The 23302-nt window shown below is 38.3% G+C and overlaps 1 protein-coding gene across 1 annotated transcript; it reads right to left on the bottom strand.

Moving 5' to 3' along the window:
- Nucleotides 1–3675: 3675 nt before the first annotated feature.
- On the bottom strand, nt 3676–19997 carry LOC146622547 (lysophosphatidylcholine acyltransferase 1). Its single transcript, XM_085365223.1, has 14 exons — nt 19582–19997; nt 14863–15002; nt 13555–13769; nt 9220–9332; nt 9032–9092; nt 8816–8874; nt 7001–7035; nt 6557–6611; nt 6358–6440; nt 5699–5824; nt 5207–5360; nt 4697–4795; nt 4197–4338; nt 3676–3992 (listed from the first exon to the last, which is right to left on the bottom strand). The coding sequence occupies exons 1-14, from the start codon at nt 19702–19704 to the stop codon at nt 3766–3768; spliced, it is 1632 nt and encodes a 543-aa protein (XP_085221349.1). The 5' UTR covers nt 19705–19997; the 3' UTR covers nt 3676–3765.
- Between the last annotated feature and the right edge of the window lie 3305 nt (nt 19998–23302).

The following is a 23302-nucleotide window of genomic DNA, read 5'->3' as shown; positions in this document are numbered from 1 at the left end:
CAAATCATTTCATAAACATGACCTCAACGTATTGTGAGTCACATAATTTGCTAGATATTTAACTTAAATTGTACCATTATGGATTTCTCCTACCCCAGTCTCCGTCATGCAGCGTACTGCAGCTCAACATACTGGACTTAAAAGAAAAAAAAAACAAAAAAAAAAAACACTGCATTTTCTCTGTGTTTCCTCAAGAGGGAGGCATTTCTGCAATAACAGGTCAAGAAAATAGATGACTGTATGAACATGTGGCCTGACTACGTTTCTATCAACCTTATAATTCATGGTTATAGATGTAAGGCATATATGGAAGATTAAAACAATTTAAGAATTGATACTGCAATTACACTTTCCTCAATATCTTTAACATGCGTTATACAGTAAAGCTAAATTCATAATTACAAATAGAATTTTTTTCACTGCAAAGGCTTTCTTGTACTGATGTAGAAGTCATTGCACCCCAACCTCACATAATAAAACCTCTGTTACAGAATGACCCAATAACACTGTGACAGACAGGAGTGTTGATGCTTCTTTAATTCCATCGGCGAGTCACATTAACAAGTTATATCATAGCAGTCCTGAACAAATTCAAAACTCTCAATCATCAAAATGCATTAACAAAATAAAAACAAAAACTTATTCAGAAAAAAGTTTGAAGTAAAGCTACAGGAGAAAAGTAGTTCAGTTTCATGGTCCATATACAGTGAGCCATCAGAAAGTTAATATCGCTCTTTCAGAGTACACAAGTCTTTCGTCTTAGGCTCACTGTTAGATAAACTGTTTAAGCAGGCAGTAATAGCATACAAGTTCTCTCATAGGTTTACATTTTCTCAGACTGATACAAAGTCAGGAAAAACACTGCCTCTACTGAGGTACCTGAAATGAAAATATGTGAGTGGAGGGAGACAAAAAAGTCATGAAAGGAAATTTAAATAGTATTTTCATATAGCCCCAATGCAGAATTGTTCTGAATATAAATACTGACTATATAAAAAGCAGATCTTTGACTTGAATACATATCATAGTACATCATCATCCTCTGACCGTCCAGTGGAGCTTTCCATTTAAAATAAAACTGCAGGAGGGGTTACTGTGGCTCAATAAATCGCATTCTGTCAGGTGCTGAAATATTGACTTCCTGTTTCAGCCGTAATTCAAAATAAGATTCCCCATTTATATACAAAAACAGTATGGTTTCAAACATACAGAGTGAACTGTTAACTATGCATTAGAAAAATCACATCACTAAGAAGTACATTTAATACTTATCCATTTCACGGTGCAAACTGGTTTAAGTCATTCAAATCTTTACACTGATGCCAAGTCCCAGAAGTTCACAAATTCAATTTCAGGCTACAAAATTTCCACAATCCTGAGATGTTGCAGAAAAGTAGGGCTAAAAAGGGAAGGGGGGGGGGGCAGCTTTCTTTGTGATCTATACTTTTCTCTGTGCTCCCTTTACTGTAACAAATACATGAGAAAAAAAGAATCACATTAAAATGACCTACAATACTGTTGTCTACAAATGCAACATGCTTTAGAGCAATGTGAAATATTTAAGAAGGAAAAGCTACTAAAGTGCAAGCACAAATCGATAAAACTTCAATGACAAAGTATGGAGACAATACCAAAAGATTGTCATGACATGTGTGCAGTCTGGAGTGTCTGTATGATGTGGCCCGTCATGTGGCGGTTCTTCACCTCAGGGCTCGACATATGTAAACACTCACACTTTACTTAGTTCAACCTGCACACATCACACATTAGTAAAACAAGGAGGAAGGGGGGGGGGGGGGGGGGGGTGTGTGTGTGTGTGTGTGTGTGTGTGTGTGAAAAAGACAGAAAACAAAACTTTTGAAACCTTAATTCCTTAGGAAAATGTCCACTGGAGATCAGTGCCGAGTGGCTTCCAATTGTGACAAGATTGTCTATACATTCTTGATTTTCGCATAAAAATTCTACAGATTCAAGGCTATCATCACGAGTAGTAATAATATAGCAATAAACCTTTCATAGTGTAAGAGGAATACAGCACAAAAACAACTGCATTATTACACAAAGAAAAATAAAATGTGGCTCATTTATCAACAATAAAATCTGCAGAGAAGATCACAGATCTTTGTCATGGCAGTGAAAATAAAAATCAGTCATATACGTATATCAAAAATTCACAAAATGTCCTGCATTTGGAATATTCAAAATGCATATAAGAACTCTTCAAAAGCATACATCTTGAGAAGGCTTAAGAGATGTGAAATATTGCTTCACTGAAAGCCATAATGGGATACACATATACACTATGAATGATCACAGATGAGATGGAAATGTGATTTAAAATAATCTCCCAAAATCCCTCATTTTATTTGTTTCCAAAATAAAAAAAATAAATAAAATAAAAATAAAATAAAAATCTGACCAAAGAACTAAATGAGGAACTACTTAACCTTAATTTTTTATTAAATCCCTTCACTGTCATTAAAATTGAAATCACAACCTCACCCCCTTACTGAGTGACTAAATCAGACCCCCTGGAGGGAAGGGGGGGGAATCCAAAAGTAAAATTACAGGCGGACATTTCAAACAACAGACTGGTCCCTCAAATGGGGTGTATGAAGCACAATGTTACAGATGACTAAGGAGCAAACTCCATCCTGGAAGTCATTAGGGAAGATTAATTGACAATAATATGGTCCTACAAGGATAACAGTGTAATGCAGAAAATACACTTTTGCCTTTAAAATATCCAACTAAGCTACTTAACTGAATGTGCTTTCAGTGGTCACGTACAGTGATGTTTTTCCACTCTTTTCAACATTACACAACTAGCTCAAAAGGACAGTAACAAACCTAGAAGGTGACGTGAAATCATCAAATGCATTTTTGGTCCAAGTGTAATTTCTTTTAAAACATAAAAAAAAAAAAAAAAAACTTATGCGGGTGAGAAATGACCAAACTGTGGAATGTACATGCATGTGATCCATTGAACGCCAAAAATTGTGACATCATACAAGTTTTTCAATTTTGTCTCTGAACCCTGAGCGAAATCAAATATTATATTTATGTACAAATACATCCACACACACCAGGCTCATAGCAAGTACGACCACAAACTTGCAGAAACCCTAGTTAACCTCAAATGTGGCTATTGAAGCTAAATGCTTCAAGTAGTCCAACAGTTGTCACTGGTACCCTCAGGCCTTCCTTTTTCAGCACTTAATCCTCAATCCTGCTTAAATTAACTTGAGCCCATCCTTTCTGCACTTTCTACTCAAAAGGCAGCTATCATAAAGAGAGGAAATGGATAAAAGTTACAAATCAATGATAACCAAATACAGATGACTGGGGGCTCATTTTGTTCAGTTTCCCCTCATTTATATATTTAAAAAATAATAAAAAAAAATATCAAACAAAAGGACAGTCCATACTCTGTTAGAGGGAAAAGAATTTGCCCTAGAAATTTTAATATGTGCCTGCGCTTCAAGTATTCAAGTATTGTAACCCTAACAGCCATTGTTTGGCATTCTGACAAATCTTACTATGGAAGAGGAAAAAAAAAGTAACAAAATAAACCTTTTAGAGGCTGAAAATCTCATAAATTTCACGGATACAATGGTAATAAAAGGTTATGGTAAACTTGATTTTTGTATTTGTGATTAATGAAAGATAGTCCCTTCTTATTCAGCAATTTACAGCTCTCCTTACACAACACTCCTCTCACCAGGAGAGGGGTTTGCTTTCCCCATCCAATTTCTCTAAACTCTTTTAGTTGTGTTTCTTGAGTCCATCTATTGTGCCATCGTGGTCGCTGAATTCGGGACAGATACCATTAGCCGTTTTGCTGGTGGCGGCGGCTCCTTTCACTTTCAGTGTCGACAGGCTGGGTTGGGTTTGGTGATCATTGTAGGGAGCACTGTGGAGGTCTGTGTTTTCTGTGTACAGGTAGTCGTCAGCAAAGTCTTGGTGGTGCTCCACAAAGTTTCTGAACTTGTCTGCGAAAAGACCACATGGGGGTGCCAGACACAAAGGCAGCATTAGGAAAAACTGCCAAGAGACTGAGGGCATCTTAAAATAAAGTGTCCTGGTTGTCAAATCTAATCCAATGCATGAGGGGAAAAAAACTCACTTTGATAACTAATTATAGCTCAAAAGAATTCAGTGAAATATTTTTATGGCCGTTTTATTCGATCTCTTACCAAATGTGATCTTCCCTGTGTTGTCCACGTCAATGGCGGTAAACAGATGTGACACGCTGATGTGACTCACGCCTAAAGCTGTCTTAAGTATAACTGCTAACTCGCTTTCTGTGATGGCACCATCCTCCTCTGCCTCAAACATCTGGGGAAGAGGAAATATGATAAGATTAAAACATTCTCCTTGGCTTTGCTTTAGGGCCACTTGAACAGCATATAAGGTGACAGCCCTTGCTCAACTCAAATATCAAGCAAGTAAGAAGAGAAGATTATCATGCTCTTCTCACCTTACTTCATCAAGCTGATTTATAGATACCCAGAGTAACTGATCGGCTTCAGTGAAACCCTAAATGCACACTTCATCAAGCATTTTGAAAGGTTTTGAAATATGGGACAAATATAAATGTACTACCCAGAAGATGCGTTAATGGAGCAAATGTTATGCTGGTGCTTATGAAGCACAAAACTATTCTGCCAGTTGGTCAGATAAGCATAAATCTTACCTTAAAGGCCAATTTCATTGTTTCCAGAGTTTTGGCAGGCCTGCATACAACAGATAAGGCTATCACATATTCTCTAATATCCATTCTGTTATCTTCATGCTGAAAAGACAAGAGACCACAATAAAAATAAAATCAGACTGTGAGCAAGACTGCTATGTTTCACAGAAGCATCTGGCCGATAGCCATTTAGGTCAAAAACACATTGCAGCAACAAATCTTTTCTTGTTTAGGTTCCATTATGCAAATATGCACACTGAGTTTAGTTTAAAGAAAGCGCATACAATCCAGTTTTCTAGAAGCACTTTCTCATCAGACTACTTCAATCACGCCCCAAACTAGAACGAATATTGCTTCAGTTGTGCATTTTTCTAAAACTGCTGTTCTGTATCTGCATAATAAAAACTAAACGTGAAAATAATAAAACAAAATGCACTCAAGTAGCAGCAGTAACCACTGTGAAAGACTGCAGAGCAATCATGGTTATCAGTAAAAGGTCGCTGCAGTTTTTACCTCGTCAAAAAGACCAAACATGTCTCGCAGCATATCTGAAACTGACACATCAAGGAAGTGTGCAAAGCCTTCCAGTCCCAGCTTCTGCCCCTCAAGCTTCCTGGCTCTGTTCCCATACTCCTGCAAAACCTTCTCGGAGTTCTGTGGTTTCAATCTGGGACAGCGATGACATAATAACATAAGAATAACAGTGTAAGCAAAGAGAGAGGGGAAAAAAATGAGAAGACTTGTGCTCCTGAGAATGAGCAAGCTATGACAACTCTATAGACTTTACAGTTATACTGTATAATATTTATGTGCTCCGTTCTACTCATTTGCATTTTCCCCCCCAACAAGCTACATGTTTTTCATTGTTTCGACTCTTTCATTCTCTGCTAGGCAAAACGCTAAATCCCTGCAGTGTTGGGAGAATATTTTGCCTTCCTCACCCTTGTGCCCCTTACTTAGTCATCTTTGATAGGTTTATTGCCTTGGAAAGTTTGAATGACTCACCCCAGTCTCCTGACAAGCTTGGCAAACTCCAGCAGACAGGTGTCGACTGGCAGCCTCAGCTGGCCTTCTGCCATGGCCAGCTGGCAGTCTTCAAATGAATAATCTGTGATGGGTACCCCCAGGGCTCTGTGCACCACACAGGAGAGATAATGATGGGACATCAGTTTGTGCAAATCAATATGAACTTTGCTTAAGGCCAATAACGCAGAGAAAGTATCTGATACATCTACTTTGAAGTTGGGAACAATGTTCCAAGTTTTCTCCATGAATCTGCAGAGCTGAAGTTTCCCCATGTGTAGCTCAAAGCAATAATGCACAAAATGTAGTAATCTAATAGGCAAGTATAGCCCTTACACAGCATAAGACAATGATAACTAGGTGGTTCACATTCATTTAGGATTGTATTTTATATATAATTATTATACTTCTAAAGAAAAATGCAAAGTTTCTAAACAGTGTATACTTTATTTAATAATTAGATGACAATGGAAATCTAAAAGATGTGGATTAATACAACTTTACAGCTAGAGACATTCACTGCATTCACCGTTTTTAAATGAAGAGGCAAAATTGGAATTGGAATAATAACCTCAGTCAACTTTGTGTTGTGTACATAAATTGTTGAAATGTATATAATATGATCAATTATTTCAACATACTTAGCCATGATACGTCTCACATTGATGGCAAAGAGTGCAGGATTCTTCTTCTCCTCCTCTGAGGGTGTATAGATGGGAAGAAACTGTAGAAAGCCCCCCCAAAAATATCTTTTTTAAAATCATTAGCATCTCTCTCAGAGTCATATTTTTCATACGGGTAGATATGCAATTATCTGTATTGACAGTAATGCACACTTACCTCTATCACAAACTCATTGTGTAACTGGCAGAGTGTCAGCCATAAAATTTGGAATCTGGATAATAACAGGACATCAACAACAACAACAAATTACAAACAAACAAACAAAAAAGGAGAGCCCTGCACAGACAACACGTCAACTGAAAACCTCTTACATTTTTCTTGTTGTTTATTTAATTTTCTTAATGCACAAATTTTCAAACCCTTTAATATTTAAGTTCCAGCTGGGAAAGCTTAAGGTAATGTGCGAGAATAAATTAATTAAAACACTGTCAAATTATCAAGTCATGTGAGATTGTGTGTAAATACTATGCAATTTCCATATTTGTCATTTTGAGTTTAGTTCTTTATTTATGTCTGATTTTGACTTAAAACAATGTTAGTTACAGTATGTAAAGAATGCACAAAGTGTTAAATTAAGAAAGTGTGAAATTCTGTACTTACGCTCCTGGGCCTTGCCATGTCCATGTGATTGAGTCCTGTTAAAAATAAATAAATAAACAAACAAACCACATGAAGAAGAGACAAATTATTAGTCTCTCAAACACACTTTTACTTTTTATTTCTTGGTTCAAGTGATAACTTTGCTCCAGCTTTCTTTCTCACAGGCAGCTTATTTTCAATCAGTTTAAAAATGATTACAGTGTAATTAGTTTATGGTAAGTTAAGTGTGCAATTAAATACTCAACTCTAGCACATTAAAATTCAGTTTGGACAAACATTTTTCAGACACCCCCAACAAGCATTTCATACAGGTTTCAATATGTTACAGTTTTGATGCGTTTACTCAGAGCGAAAACATGTATTAGCTTTAGACTTCACCTGGATACGTGCTTAGGTTTCCAAAGCTAAGAGATTCATTGTGCTAATGATTATTTATTCTTTTAAATTTTGGAAGGCTTCTATCCTTTTATGGACATTTCCAAAATAAGGTTGCTCCAAAAAAATGGAAATGCTATGTTTAATCCCTTAAATGTAAACACAGTAAGATAATGTGTGTCAATAAAATTCAAAATCCATTATGCTTCATGGCAGACTGAATTTTTTTTTTTATTACCATTATATTAAAAAGTCTACTGTTCTCACGCAATGACACCTATTAAATGCAAATGAGGCAGCCCAGGAATTAATATTCACACAGACTAGCTAGAAGTTATTAAAAATTGGTTTCTGTACTTCGTTCTAATGCTTTGCGGCTGAATACAGATGGGCAAAATGGGCATCACTAGCGTTTTTTCTCAGCTAGAGTGATTTCATATGGCTGAAAAACTAAGTTCTTCTGGAATCGCTTTTAACTCTTTAAAGCTGTGGAACCCACCCCCTTTCTTTCCTCTAGCTGTGGACACCGACTTCATTTTCATCAGACATAATTTTCATATGTAAAATTATGTCTCAGAAAGCTGTTATGCTTTTGAATGACTAAATTCTGCAGTCATAGTAAGATAATTTGCTGTGATATCAGCAGATAACAGCCTTGCTGTGCATCATTGCACAGTTATTATCATTGTGCATGAATTTCGGCATCATAAAAAAAAAAATGGCAAAACAAATTGGCATCAATCAACAAAACATTTTGGGTATTTGAAAATTCCATAACAAAAGCATCATGGTACACTGTGCGCTGTCTATCTTGCGTGCTGCACAATATCGTTTATTATTTAGTAAATATTGATATCTATGGCTAGCTAGTTTATTGTGATGGTGCTTTGTTTTCTCTATTATTATGTTGCTCTTTGTTGTTTGCTGTCTCCTCTGTTTGTTTTTTTTGTTTTTTTGTTTTTTTTTTTTCTCCATACAGGTGACCCAGGAGTTCTTTTTTTTTTTTTTTTCCTCTCTCTTCCCCCCCCTTCTCACCGTCTCTTCTCCCCTTTGGTTTTCTTTCTTTCTCTCCCCCTCTTTCTCTCATTCATTCCCCCTGTCCTATTTATTTAAAAAAAAAAAATAAAAAAAAAATGACAAAGGATGAACTGAAGCTCTGCCATCACGTAATGTCGCATACTGCTGTTTCTGATGTCATTTAAGAAAAAAAAAAAAAACAACAAAAAAAAAAAAAGCATCATGGTTAACCAGTCAATTGGTTTGAGGAACAAAAAGGGCGATGAGTGCTTTTCCAAATAAAATGAATTAATGCCACAGGACACGATTCTAGATTTGTTTTGTTTTTTTCTACATTTCACAGCTCCTATTTCTAATCTATCACCTAATGACAAAAAGGCTAAGGGGGAAAAAAAAAAAACAACTTTTTGCCAATTTACTTACCAGTTTATTAGGGTAACGAATGACCACAGGCTGCACTGGTACAGCTGGGATGAAGGCCCCTACGAGGATTTAAAAACAACAACAAAAACAAGACAGGAGACTAGTTTTCATCTGTTATATTTGTAAAGGAAACATGCTGGTCTAAGAAAAAATTAGAATAGCAATTACACAGTTAAAAAAACAAAACAAAACAAAAAAAAAAACATGGGTACTTACCTGGCTTAAAGGTGATTAGGCAGGATCTATTGGTGCACGTTCCCTCTGGAAAAATCATGATCTGTATGTATGAGAGGGAAACTAGTTAGTGGTTGATGTTTACTGCAATGTCTGGTAAAAACAGATCATGGCATTCATGCATTTAATTGGTGCAACATGGTGACTCTTGCATAACTTCACCAACTTACCTGAGGCCATTCTCCTCCAGAGCGGGCTCTGCGTTTGATCTCCTCCACAGTCTTCTTCCTGGAGTCCTGGTCTGACCGGGAAACGAACACCGGCCTGATGTACTTAATCAAAGCTTGAAGCAGAAGGAAGACAGTGGAGGAAATTCAGATAGAAATTACTTGAGAAGCCATTGCTGCAAACAACAAATACTTCTATTTCTGCAATAAATATCCCAATCGTAAATGTAGAACTGTCAAACATCAAAAGCACAAACGCTTCACTACACAGAATAATTTAATTGGGCAGAGATATAATCTTTTGCAGGCACAAAACTCAATCAAAAGTCTAAAGTTTTTAACACAAAGGAAAAACCGTATCCAATAATGACTGGGATTAGATACATTTCAAGCAAAAACGCATAATTTTATGAAAATCTGTAAGATCCACAAAAAGTTTGCAGGATTAAATCATTGTTAAATATATCTTACATTGTACTTGCATTTCCTTTTGCTGTAAAAAAAAAAAAAATTAATGGTGTACTTTATTCAGTGAGTATAACTCATAAATATACAGAAGGAGATACACAAATACAAGGAACACAGCTATTAAGGAACAAAAACTGTCACACATTTGATGTCAACTTCCTCTTTTGATGACAGATTAGGAAACCAATTCTGTACAATAACCCCCACCCACTCAGTGACATGCTGGCCAGTCACGGGAACACAGTCGGTGACAGACTGAGATTACCCAAATCCACCACTGAATGACACAAGAAATCATTGCTGCCTGTGGTCATCTTTATGTACAGTTCCTCCATCTAAAGCACACATACACAATGCAGTAGTTGCACACCTTTAAGATCTGCACATACTGTACAGAGACAATAACAAAATAAGTATGATAAGAGAGGGACCTCAATTAAAACTTTATCCATATTCAATTTTGTTTGATATATTGGGATATCTATATATTAGAGCTATTTGTATTTATAAGAACCATTTTGTAGTATATTGTCATATCATCTAATGTTTAAATATAAGCCACGTTTCCATTGTAGGAACTCTGAGCAGGCAGAAGGTGGCACTAAAACACACAGGACATAACATACAGCCCTCTAATCATCATTGTTTTCATGACCATGAGACCATCGTCAGATGATGGGATAACTGATTTGAAACACCTCCGGCTGCGATTTCAATTCAGAGCACAACAAAACAACAGTAATGGTCAGTGCAACTATCGATCTGTGAAAAACAACCAGGGACAACAGGGGTAATGGTGGCTGTATGACTATTTGTTATGTCCGTCTATATGATATGATTCTTTTTATTTTGTTGACAGTGATACAGTTTTTGTGCTGGCAGTAGTTACACGCTGGAGCTTTTGTCAGTCCACTGCTGCTGGCTTGGTTGATGATAATCACCTGCATTTGAAACAAACTTTAACCTTTACATACTGACACAATCTACAACAACAGTGCTGAACCAGTTAACTGTGTGCATATTATCAGGTACAGAGCAACTGCCCAATGTAATGCTAGACCATTTATTTATTTGTTTGTTTTTCTAAGCCCTATCACTAAAATGTAAGGTGTAATGAGAACATTAACACTTGTTGCCACCCACTCCACCTTGCCTGCACTCTCTTCTTCACATCTATAGAGCACTGTCTATTGCTTTGGCTGGTTAACCCCTGGAGTGTAAATTTATCTACCCTCATAGCTTCACTGTTACACCCATCTCCCTCTCATTCACTGAATTTCATTCCTCTTCTCTCCAGGCTCTTTACCACCTGCTCTCCTCAACTCACTATAGATCACAATGTCACCTGTGAACACCATAGTCCATGGAGACTCCTATCTGATGACATCTGTCAACCTGTCCATCATAACTGCAAACAAAAAGGGGCTCAGAGCCGATCCCCGATGTAATCCCACCCCCCCACTTTGAACCCGTCTGCCACGTCTACTACACACTTCACCACTGTTTTGCTGTCCTCATACACTTTCTGCACCATCCTCATATACTACTACAGTTCCTCTCTTGGCACCTTATATGCTTTCTCCAGTTCCACAAAGACACAATGCAGCTCCTTCTGACCTTCTCTACTGCATCTACAGCGCTCTTTGTGCCGTAACAACAAAACTGCTCATTTCACAGCCAAAAAAGTACTCTTGAGTAATGCAGTGAAATTATTGTTGGTGCATAATAACTGAAAGAACAAATTTAAATATTTTGATTTTGATTTGATTTTTATTGATTAGCATTCAAATATCTCAGTGAAAACAGAACAAAGATCTACCACAAAGCAAGAAAGCATGAGACAAGGCTAATCAAAAGGTATTGGCTGAAGCATTTGCTTATTACGCCAACCCTTTTCACAAAATATCTTTTTGCATGCAGCTCGAAGCAAATAATAAAACAAAGCAAAAACCAAACAAACAAGAAAAAAAACAAAAAAAAAAAAACTTTCCACCTTAGATAAGTAACTACATCAAAGCAAAAGAATCAAGAGGTTTTGTTTTTTTGGGGGGGTTTTTTTTTTTTTGCTCTTTTCATTCTTGATTTATATATTTTTCTAATACTCTATTTTTAAACAAGGAAAATGAACTACACCTTTTTAAATCACTGTCATAACTATTCCACAGGTTAACTCCTCTAACAGAAACACATCTCTGCTTTATATTTGTCCTCATCTTGTTTTTTTTTAAAGAAATCTGTTCCCCTTAAGTCATACTGACTCTCTCTGACTTTGAACAGTCCAATATATGTGCAATCTGTGCACTAGTAGACGTGCAAAGGGACATGTGCAATGACAAACAGGAAACTGAGTAGGCAAAGACTAGGGTTAAAGACTTTGTAGAGCAGAAGCATCTTTCGTTTTACCGAGACCAAAAAAAAAAAAAAAGCCTCTCTTTGCTCATACAGAAAGTCAACAGAAAGAGAGCAGTTTGAGAGTAGTAAGGGAACAAAATGAAGAAAGAAGAAGGTGAGACCATGACAAGAAGAAGAAGAAATGATTTCAACTGTGAGCTGTCTGCTGACAGGAAGGGATTACATCTCTCGCAAGAACCCTACAAGTCGCTCTGCACACGTCATTCTGGCTGATCAGGTCTTAATGCTTATTCTGGATTCCACGTGGCCATGCCCTTGTGCTTGGTTCCTACTGCAAGTCCAAAAGGACTTGTCACCCTAAAGAACATTAGAGGCCCTTTAACATTTTAGGGAAAGCCAATATTGAGATAGTAGAAACAATAGAACAGCAGCATAAAATTCAATATATTTTTACAATTTCAAATGTATTCATTTGCATTTTTTACACTTTAGCCCAGCTAATCCAAATCATAATAGCTGACTGCATATTGTTTAAACAGACAATTTGCCAATAAACAAATATGCTGAAATATGGTCGTAATCCTGCAACACAAGTAAAGCTGCTTTAACTTGGCCGAGCTTCACTCAGCCTGGAACTAACAATGTGGCTAATTACTGACTCAGCAGGCAGAGCAGGAGGAGAAAGGAAGGCAAAAATAACACATAAACACCTTCACAGCATGTTCTGCTTACGGGGACATAAGAACCGGTGACTGAACTGGCAATTGAGAAGACTGTTGAACTTGCAGCCTAGTTGATAGGATTTGACTTATATTATTGTACTGAGTGCGTCTAAGCAAGTCCTGCCTGTCCTCTGGATGTTACTCTGAGTTGTGCAAAGACAAGGCCACACAGCTAGCTAAATAAGCATTTGGCTTTGTGGGATCTATGTCTGGCTATGAATAAAATTAAAAAAAAATCATTAGTCTGAGTGTCTTTTATCCAGACACTTATATTTTGTATTTTGACTTGGCTCCTTTTGACATGTTTGTGGGTTAAAGAATGTTGTGAGTACAGTGTAACACTGAGCATTCAAGTTTGACTTTTTTTTCTTTTTAACAAAATTACCTTGTTTAGTCACAGTTGAAAACTCAAACGTGTTGTTCTGGAGTATAATATCTGCTTTCATTACAGCATAGCATCTGTATTTTCTTTGTCTTTTTTTTTGAGGTATAGCACTGCTATACCAAGCTACACAAGGCTGAACAAAAACCAAGCTACACTTGCTTTTAACTTATCAAAATTAAATGCAAATCAGAGTGGGCAATCCCCTGTTGACTGTAACGGCAGCAAAGTCATGGGAACTGTCTTACTGATGCTGTACTGATAATCTTCCCCTTTGTACAAGCCACATACCACAAATATCATCTTTCCCTCACGTGCTGCTGAAATGCATCTAGTAACTCACTGTCATGAGCAATGAGATTTTGTTTTTGTGTGTGCCTGTGTGTTCGTGTGTGTGGTGGTGGGGTTACTTACTTCCCCAGAGAGGTATATCCTTGCTCTCAGCCTTCATGACAATTGAGGACATTGTCATGGTGACTGGGATGGCATCAAAGTAAGAAGAGTGGGGTGCCAGGGTAAGGATAGGTGCTTCTGTAGGCAATGCCCTTCGCCCTTTCACAGTCATCCAATGGAACCCTCCCGCAAACCACATGACTCGCATGATTATTCTCAGAATGATGTCCACCAGTCTGGAAAACAAGATCATCCATGTGTGAGAAGCACTTTTCACTTCTTGCAAATAAAAGAAAACACTTTAAATGATATAGCATAATTTATTAAAACAGCAGTACCAATATTCACAATAGAGTCATAAGGGACACAGGATTAGTGTTGTAAGTTGCTATGGAAAATAAACTGCGTCAATAATTGGTGACCAGAAGCGAACTGACACCATAACCACCTGTAATGCACAGTGTGGGGTCTAGTTCTTCAAATGTATTACTTCTCACGCTGTTTCTTCACTAACATTACCGGTGAGATCTCACAACTTAAGACAGAATTATATCCGTCATCTTTCCAGTCAAGGCCAATCAAGAAACTAGCTATAATTTAAGTTTCACTAAAAAACACCTTTTACCAGAAGTATCACAAAATTTCTATTTGACACACAGCACTTTAAGTACATCAGAGCTTTAAATTCAACAAAAAGTGCTTGGTTGGTATCATCATAAAGTGAGTAAGACAGCAAAGACTAGCTGGAGAACTGTGTGCTTTAACCCTACAGGGCCTGCTGTCAACAGCCAAACTAAACTTGATATTAACGATGCTCATGATTATGCAACTGTTTCTTGTCTTAAAAATCAATAAATTCCTCAATTTATACTGGCTACTGTCAGGAGGAAGTAGGCACCACCTCCACAACTAAATTATAGAAAGACTGTGCTGGATTGGCAAAAACATGTTTGAACATGGATGCTATCGTACAAACTCAACAAACATAGGAAGTCACATACTTTGACAAATTTCATTGTGCAGTTCCTTCGAAAACATAAAATGAGTAATGCAAGGGAAGCACATCACAAATCTACCATAACAATGCACATTAGTTTAACAGTACTAGACTCTGCATTCTAAACTCCCTCATTCAAGAGGGGTCGCCATAGCTCCATGTTTGAATGCCCACAACTCCAAAGGGAAACCAGGGATCTTTCATTTCTTAGGCCGATGTGCAAATCATTACACTATGGAGCCACTCGAGCTTAATTACTGAACTTTGAGCCAGTTCTACCAGTTGTTTTTTTTTTTTTAATTATCGAAAGCTATACATTAAAAAACACCCACCTTCTCCAGAGGCACTGGGGTTCAACGGTGGTCTCGGAGCGCCCCACTGAGGCAATGAAGGCAAAAGGCCAGGCCAGCAACATCATGAATGCAGCTATGAGTAGACGGATGGGGAATAGCGTGACTGTCATTAACGCAATCTGTGAAATAGAGAAAAAGCAAAAAGATCAGTTATTTTCTATACTGCTACAGTTCTTATTTGTAAAAGGATGACTTCAGCCTACAGAATGAATCCATGACTGAAGTGATCTCTTACAGGATGGGTATGTCAGCAACTTCATAGCTGTTCAGGTTGCCAAACTGGAGCTTTAATGGTCGAACAACAATGGTCTCAGGCTGCAGTTCAAACAAGTAAAATGACTGTGTGTTTGTAAAATAAGCAACACACACAAACAAGTGCCTAATATGTGTGTCCTACACAGTATAAATGGCAGCGAGTTTGCAGCATGGCCTCTAAACATAGCTCCTATAATTTAAGACTACGCAATACAAATTTGTCTTATGGGTTTACTTCCTATACTCACAAGCAATATCCTTTAAAGCTGACATGTTATATACCAAGTTGTGCATTCTTAGAGGCTCTGATAATCCTTGCACCTCACTCTAAAGATTCAGTTATGACTGTTTATTTAAAAGCTATTCATGACCCTGATAGCACACCTTATCTTTTGTCAATATTTGTCCTGATAGCAAGCACTGCTGTTAAACATCAAGTCTAAGTGGCCTACCTTATCAGGAGAGAGTTCTTATCTAACAGCAAATTCAGTTTAAACTGCATTTTAAAATGCCAAACACATTCTCAAAAAAGGGGGCTGGGGGTTCCTGTTGTTAAGAATGTCTTAACCCAGCGGTCCCCAACCTGTTTTGCGCCACGGACTGGTTTATGCCCGACAATATTTTCACGTACCGGCCTTTAAGGTGTCGCGGATAAATACAACAAAATAAAACTAGTACCGGTACCGAAAAAAAGAAGATTTATTCATAACACACGTGAAAAGACCCAGGAAAACAGAGTTAACGATAAAAACAATAACAAAAGAACGCTGAAAACCGATAAAAACCCTGAAAACTATACATTTCACACCTGAGCCTCAACTCTCGCGGCCCGGTACCAAACGACTCACGGACCGGTACCGGTCCGAGGCCCAGGGGTTGGGGACCGCTGTCTTAACCTGTGCAATGTTGAAAGATCAATTCAAAGCACAGGAATACATGAATGTTAACAGGCAATGCTAGTAAAGGGACTCTTTGGAATTTAAGAGGTATAGCAATATGCTACAAAAACTTTATTTTAGGGCTTATAATGTAATCAAATATAAAAATGTTATCTAACAGACTGTATAAATCTTTTTTCTGTCCTAATTAAAGTCCCAAGAGGCTGAAAACAATGTGCACTGTTAAACCACATAATCATACATATGTAACAGAAGGCTAAGTTAGAAAGTGAGCTCTGTGTTAAACATCAGCTATACACGCAGTTCCACACTAACCTCAAAGATGATTTTTTGTGCATTTGGGGTTTTTTTTTCCTTCCATTTTTAAATATCAGCAAAAATACAAAAACAATAGAGTGATTTTAGCCTGTGTTTAAGGAGATGCCAACAAATTAATAGTAAAACACTTCTCTGAATTAGCAGCATTGACAAATAAAAATCCAAGCGAATTGCATATGCCCAGAGGGTTTTTGTTTAACCACTCCCTCTCGTTTTAGCGCTGATGAGTTAGAAAAGAAAGAAAACCCTTAATGTTCACTTGATTTGGAAATATTAACGTGCAAAAGTATAAGAAAAAGACAGTGCTTCTGGGAGTGGACTTTCAAACGAAAAAAAAAAAAAAAATGAAGCTGAGATTTAGTTTAGAGAACAGTGATGGTTCTTCACAATGCTAATGCCAACAGTAATACAGTACGCAGTGGTCTGCCAATCAATCTATGCTCTATCAGACCTGCAGTCTGCAATCTTTTCTGTGTCATTTCATGTTCAACATTTATAAACTACAACTTTTACATGAGCAGGATCATACCCCTCATACTATTATTCAGTGTGGATGTAGATGCTGGATACTATAGAGCAAATGCTGAAGGCCATTTAGTTATGAAGGGGCAGGAGGTATTGTTTTCCAAAGCACTATACACAACTGATGTGCCCACTCTTGATGTCAGACCACATAAAACTTCTAATTATACTAAAAAGTTACCACAATATCATCGCTCATCGAGTAGTGAATCACAGCGATTATCATATACAGGACAGCATTTTGCTAGCGAACCCTGTGTTCTGGCATTCATGTAGGAAATATTATTTAATGGTGTGGTTTTGTGCAATTATGAGAAGTTGTAAATGTTTCCACTTTCACTACACAAAGACAGATTTGGGCCTTTAGGTTAGGCTTGTCAAAATCAGACTCCTAAGATTAGCAGAATGCATTGTGACACCTCACCAGCTTTTGAAGCTTCTCAGGAACAGTTCTTTGAAATAGAATATTGGCTGACCACAATCTAATCAAGAACATCACAAAATATTGCCATAAAGTCACCCTACTGATCAGCTCTCAGTCAATTAACTTGACTAAAGTTTACAGACATTGCATGAGCAACTTTATGTGGATTGAATGGGTAAGTATTGAATTACAAAGCCTCTAAAGTTGATCCAAGATTTAGCCACATTAGTCATTTGCCCCATTAGTAAGAATTATCTACCTTATTACGATTGCCTCTTTTTATAGAAATCCACTTTGAGCATCAGCAAAGCAGTGAAAAGAATTTATTCCTTTTAAAAATATGCAAAAGCAGAATAATTCTCAATTCATTAACAGCCTATCAGTTCCCAAGCCGTTAGCCTGCAAAACTATATAAAGTTAAAGCTTTATGGTTTGACAGCAACTCCTCTGATCCTGCTATTATTGTCCATTACTTAATTAAATTATCACCACACAACTGAGGCAGTCTTTCGCATTTGTGAAACACCAATGCAACACAAACTTCTTCAGTTTGTGCGTTTCACTAGAAAGACTGTGACAATGTCTGGTTTTACAATAAACAGAACATACTGCAGTTCCCTTTCTCTCTGAAGTGAAAACAGACTCTGTGGGTTGATCATTTGGATGTGAAAGCAAGACCTGAGCACGATGCTCTCTGTAGCCTCTTTGAGTGTCACTTATCAGTTGTCCAGTTGTTAGACTCAAAGTCTCATGAACAAGTTTTTATTTCTTCCCCTTTTGTTTATATATTAAACTTGCTGGAGAAACCACACTTTTGTTTTAGTCTTGAGGAACGGCTAATAAATGTAAGCCTATTCTCTTGGCTTTGATCCACCTATCTACCACACATTCTCAATTCTCCCTCCAGTCTCTATGGGGAAAAAAGCAACAAATAAAGAGATGTGCTTGACCTTCACCTAGTCACTATGTGTATCTGTAACACCATACTCTATTACAGAATGGCAGAGCTGCCTCATTCATAAACTCTGGCCTTCCCATTCTACTGTGCTGTGTTACTGAAAATACCTAACACATAGCTGTGCTGCAATTCCACATTGTTTACTAACACAGCACATATTACATTATCTATGTTAAGAATAAGCAGTCAATTGCAAGTAATTGTTTAGAATGAACGCACAGGTGCACACACATCTCTGTGTCAGCTATTTCGAGAGATCATATGAGGTTAACTACACATGGGCCATGTGTGCCTTTAATTCGCATGCAGTCCCAGTTTTCAAGAACATGACAGTCTAATACTCAAGCTTACAGATGATGACTGCAGGTTCTCATTATCTGTGCCTAATGCAACACGTAGCAAAAGTGGACAAGACAATACTGAAGGAGGTAAATCTGTGCAGGGTTCAAATTTCCGCTGAACGATGTCTGTACTTCTCACTTAAACAGTTTCATGACTTTAAAGTGAAACTGATCAGTGTAAGCCTAGTGGCTGCAAACCTGACTTGCTCTCCAATTAACTCCTTTTGCAGAGAAGCCCGAAAGCCCCAAAATCTGATTACGTGCAGCAGCAGTGACGAATAGCTGCTATAAAGTTTTGCTCCATCTTCAACGAGAAAGGCAAATTGTTTGAACATTAAGAGCTGTGGGGAAATCCATTTTATTTGTAGACAGGAGGAGGGTTGGAAAAAACGTGTCTGCCGGTTTACAACCCCCCTTCTCCAAATCCTCACGTGTTAATTGAACCGCGATAACCAACGAAGCCAGAGCAAAAAAGAAGAGAAGCATGTTTAAATAAACGACGTACACAAATGTTGTCATCCAATATAGTGAAACCCACCAAAAAACCTTTCTAATAGCCGGAGTAACAATTAAACAGCAACAAGCTAGGCCCCTCTTGGACACGCAGCCATGCTCAAATAACTGACTTTCGTTCTCCTATTATAGAGACAGGGTGATTTACAAGCTTTACATCAGGTAGTCGTGTGTAAAATGGGACATTCTTTCTACAGTTAAGGCGATTGTTTTAAAGACCCCCCGCGCTTTCAATGGGGATTCAAGTAAGGCAGTAGAACCGACAAGATAGCGGAGAAAAAGCAACATGTATGTAGCTAATGTTAGCTGACTAGCTAATACTAGCTCAACTGAATGCATGCAATCAAGGGAATCAGTTAAATAACTGCCAGTATGACTCTGTGTCGCACTAAAGTGATAGTGTTCCACGGGCAGCTAAAACTGCATGAATAGGTTAAAAAATGCGTGCAAACACATACACAAAATTACCTTTGCTTTTTCCAGTGGGGTGAATTTCAAGACGTGCACAAAAGGGTTTCTGACCGGTGGAGCTTGATCCATTTTCTTTCCATCTCCTTCCATCACACATTGTCTGTTACTCGGCAACCTCATTTTTTATAGAGGTAATATTAGTCGTGGCTGCAGCTGTATTTCTTAATACTTCAGTCAGAAAACTGATTCTGCTTGAAAGGAAGGCTCTTCACGCAAAACGTAGCGTCCCTTATCTGTCTTGGACAGTGGCTAATTGAGCTGGCAGTGCAGGGCTATTAACGCTATCTCCCTTTCTTGGACAGCATGGAGGGATGATGACTGGCTCGAGGATTAGCTGGGGATGTCTGAAGTCGCCGATATCGCAGGAGTCCTTCCTCCACACCGTGCTCCCCAATCAAACCAGTCCGCTAGCTTTGGATGCTAACGGAGCCGCTGTTCCACTCGTCATGCATCACGCATGCGCAAGACAATCTTTCTTACCCATGTCGATCCCCTGTGCCCAGCATGGTGTGATGCTGCGTTCACATTTAACAAAAATGTCGTAATTTTAATAATTTGATCAATTTGCTCTACGTTTTGTTTGTATATTTGTATTTGGGAGGATATTTATTAATTTAGTTTCACTTTTTAAAAAATGAATATTTATAACACAAGCACACATAAATACGGTGTGCTTGTGGGTTAAAATTTATAGAATAGAATAGAATAGAATACCTTTATTGTCACTATACAGTTGTACTATGAGATACAGAGCATCTCCTACTCAGTGCAAACATGCTGGGGGGGCACAGTTCTGCAGCGGCTGTGGGGGGCGGCTGTGTTATCGGTGCATGTGTGAGTTCAGGGTGGTTATGGCTTTGGGGAAGAAACTGTTTTTGAGTCTGTGGGTTTTTGTGTTGATGCACCTGTAGCAGGCTGAACATGTTGAAACCCCAGGGTGGGAGCTGTCCTTGATAATGTTTGCTGCTCTGCTGAGGCAGCGGGAGGAATAAATGTCCATCAGGGAGGGGAGAGGGCAGCCGATGATCTTTTGTGCTGTCTTGACCACACTCTGAAGCCTCACTCTATCCGCCATGGTGCAGCTGCCGTACCATACCGTGATGCAGTAGGTTAGCAGGCTCTCAATGGATGAGCGGTAGAAGGTCAGCAGCAGGTTGGAGTTCAGCTTATACTTCTTGAGGACTCTCAGGAAGTGCAGCCGCTGTTGGGCCTTCTTGACGACTGCTGAGATGTTGTCTGTCCAGGAGATGTCAGCAGAGATGAGGACACCAAGGAACCGGAAGGTGTGGACCCTCTCCACACACTCCCCGTTGATGTAAAGGGGGGCCAAGTCAGTGCTGTGTCTCCTGAAGTCAACAATGAGCTCTTTGGTTTTCTTAGTGTTCAGTGCCAGGTTGTTTTCTGAACACCAGGCTGCCAGCTTCAGAACTTCCTCTCTATAGTCTAATGACGTCTATGTGTGTGTGTGTGTGTATATATATATATATATATATATATATATATATATATATATATATATATATATATATATATAATCCCAACACTGTTCATGATGTGAATGTTTTCGAAACGTCCTCAGTGTTCTGTAGAATGGTAGAGTAGCGTGCATGTAGAGTTTCCCGTGACTGCAAAAGTACAGCAGAAGTGGAAAGGGAAACTACCAAGAAGGAATTCGATGTATCCTCTGGGCAGAGGAAAAGGGACACTTGGTGGCGGAACGAGGAAGTACAGGAAAGTATTCAAAGCAAGAGGTCAACAAAGAAAAAGTGGGGAGATGAAGGAAATAGACACGAATACTGGGAATGTAGGTGTACAGCAAAGAGGGATGTGGCAAGGGAAAAGGGCTTGACTCTAAGGAAGGATAAAGGGTCTTGTATCAATTGGCTAGGCAGAAAGATCGATCTGGAAAGGATGTGCAACAGGTCAGGGTGATTAAGGACAGAGTACTGAAGAGCGTGTTGAGAATTTGGAAGGAGTACTTTCAGGAGCTGATGAATGAAGAGGGAGGATGGATGAAGGACAGCTATTGAATCATTAAATGCAGAAGATTACTAAGAGTGAGGGAGGCCAGCTATGAAGAATATCAGAATCAGAATACTTTATTGATCCCTAGGGGAAATTATGTAGGGTGAATATGAAGGGTGAATGACAGACCTGTGTCGGTGTGGACCTGTCTAAAAATGCCTGAGGACCGAGAAGAATTGTTGTAAAGGTCAGGAGGAGTTGCACTGTGTCTTTGTGGATCTAGAGAAAGCATATGACAAAGTACCAAGAGAAGAACTGTGGTACTGCATAAGGAAGTCAAAAGTACGTAAGGGGTGGTGCAGGGTATGTATAAAGAGAGTCAGACAATGGCGAGGACAGTATACAATGAAGATTCATGGATGTAGTTGTGGCGTGGGTGTGGTCTCTGGCCAGCTGCAGAGGAGGGGTGACTCAGTGAGCTCCCGAGGCGGCGCAGGGGCGGGGTGAACAGGTGTGCTGGGGATCTGTCAGTGATTGTCTCTCTTTATATGTTGGCAGTGACAGTCGGAGGAGGAGAGCGGACGTGACAGCAGTGAGAGAGAGCGGGAGTGTCTGTGTCCCAGTACAAAACCACAGTATTAAATAAAAGTTCTGCTGTCGTAATATTCGCTCCGGCTTATGTTTCTTGGGGCCAACATTACAGTAGTAAAATAGGACATGCAAAGGGTTTGCGTGACAGAGGAAGATGCTAGGGATAGGGTGAGATTGTGGCAGATGGTGCGTTGTGGCAAACCCTAAAAGGAGGAGCCAGAAGAAGAATAAGAGAGTGAATTTGAACAGAGCTTAACTTAACTTAACTTAACTAAACGATAAACTCTAAAGTATGAGATAGCAGTCTTTTCTGCTTTGCAAAGAGACCAATTGCAGAACTGTAAATATGTAGCTTAAACAGATTTGAATTTAAATGAATAAGGTGACATAGGCCTGAACATACAGACAACATATCCTATCAGTTCAATAAGCAATCAGTAATCAATAACAGGCAAAAAACAAAAACAAAAAAAAACAACCCAACAAAAAAACCCCCAAACAAACACACATTTCATTTGTCCCAAACGTAGTTCATCACACAGTGGCTCTTTGTTAGTCAACTAACCAAGTATGAAACAACGAAATCTAGGACTAATGGTTTGCATTGTGACTATTCTCAAATAAACAAACAAAATAAGTATTTTCCATCCATTTTTTTAGGCTTTAGTTCATTTGGAGATTCATTTGTTTGTTTCCATAACTTGTCCAAAATCTGCATTGAGGTGTTTTGCTATTTATGTTTCTTTTTGTATTTTGTGTTTAAATGGCTAATTTAAGAATCCCACAGGGGAAGTTTCACAGAATTGTCATTAATGAATTAATTCCTATTTATTTATTATTTCCCTTCTCATTTTTGTCAGAATAAAAAGAGATGTGCAGAAAACGTTATCTACTGAGCCGCTTTTTGTTATGGCTTTAAAGAGTTCTGTTCCAGAAAGTATCTAAATCAGACATGTTTAGATGCATATTCTTTCATGTGCATATGTAAATATCAAGTTTGAGAAACGTTATAATATAGGAATTATTGGTCCTAATGTTTGTATCATCTGGAGTACTTTTATGGTGATATATATTTACACTGTTTACCCTATTTAATGGCTTGCCTTAATGCCAGTTTATAACCGATTATATGCTTCCCTCTAGTGGTGAAAACCTCACAGTG

The sequence above is a fragment of the Diplotaxodon limnothrissa genome, linkage group LG11, assembly GCF_057381915.1.
Source record: "Diplotaxodon limnothrissa isolate DT_005_m linkage group LG11, D_limnothrissa_male_GT1.1, whole genome shotgun sequence".
NCBI classification, from domain to species: domain Eukaryota; kingdom Metazoa; phylum Chordata; class Actinopteri; order Cichliformes; family Cichlidae; genus Diplotaxodon; species Diplotaxodon limnothrissa.
Note: the sequence above shows the minus strand (reverse complement) of the source record. Positions and strands in the feature narration are given on the sequence as shown.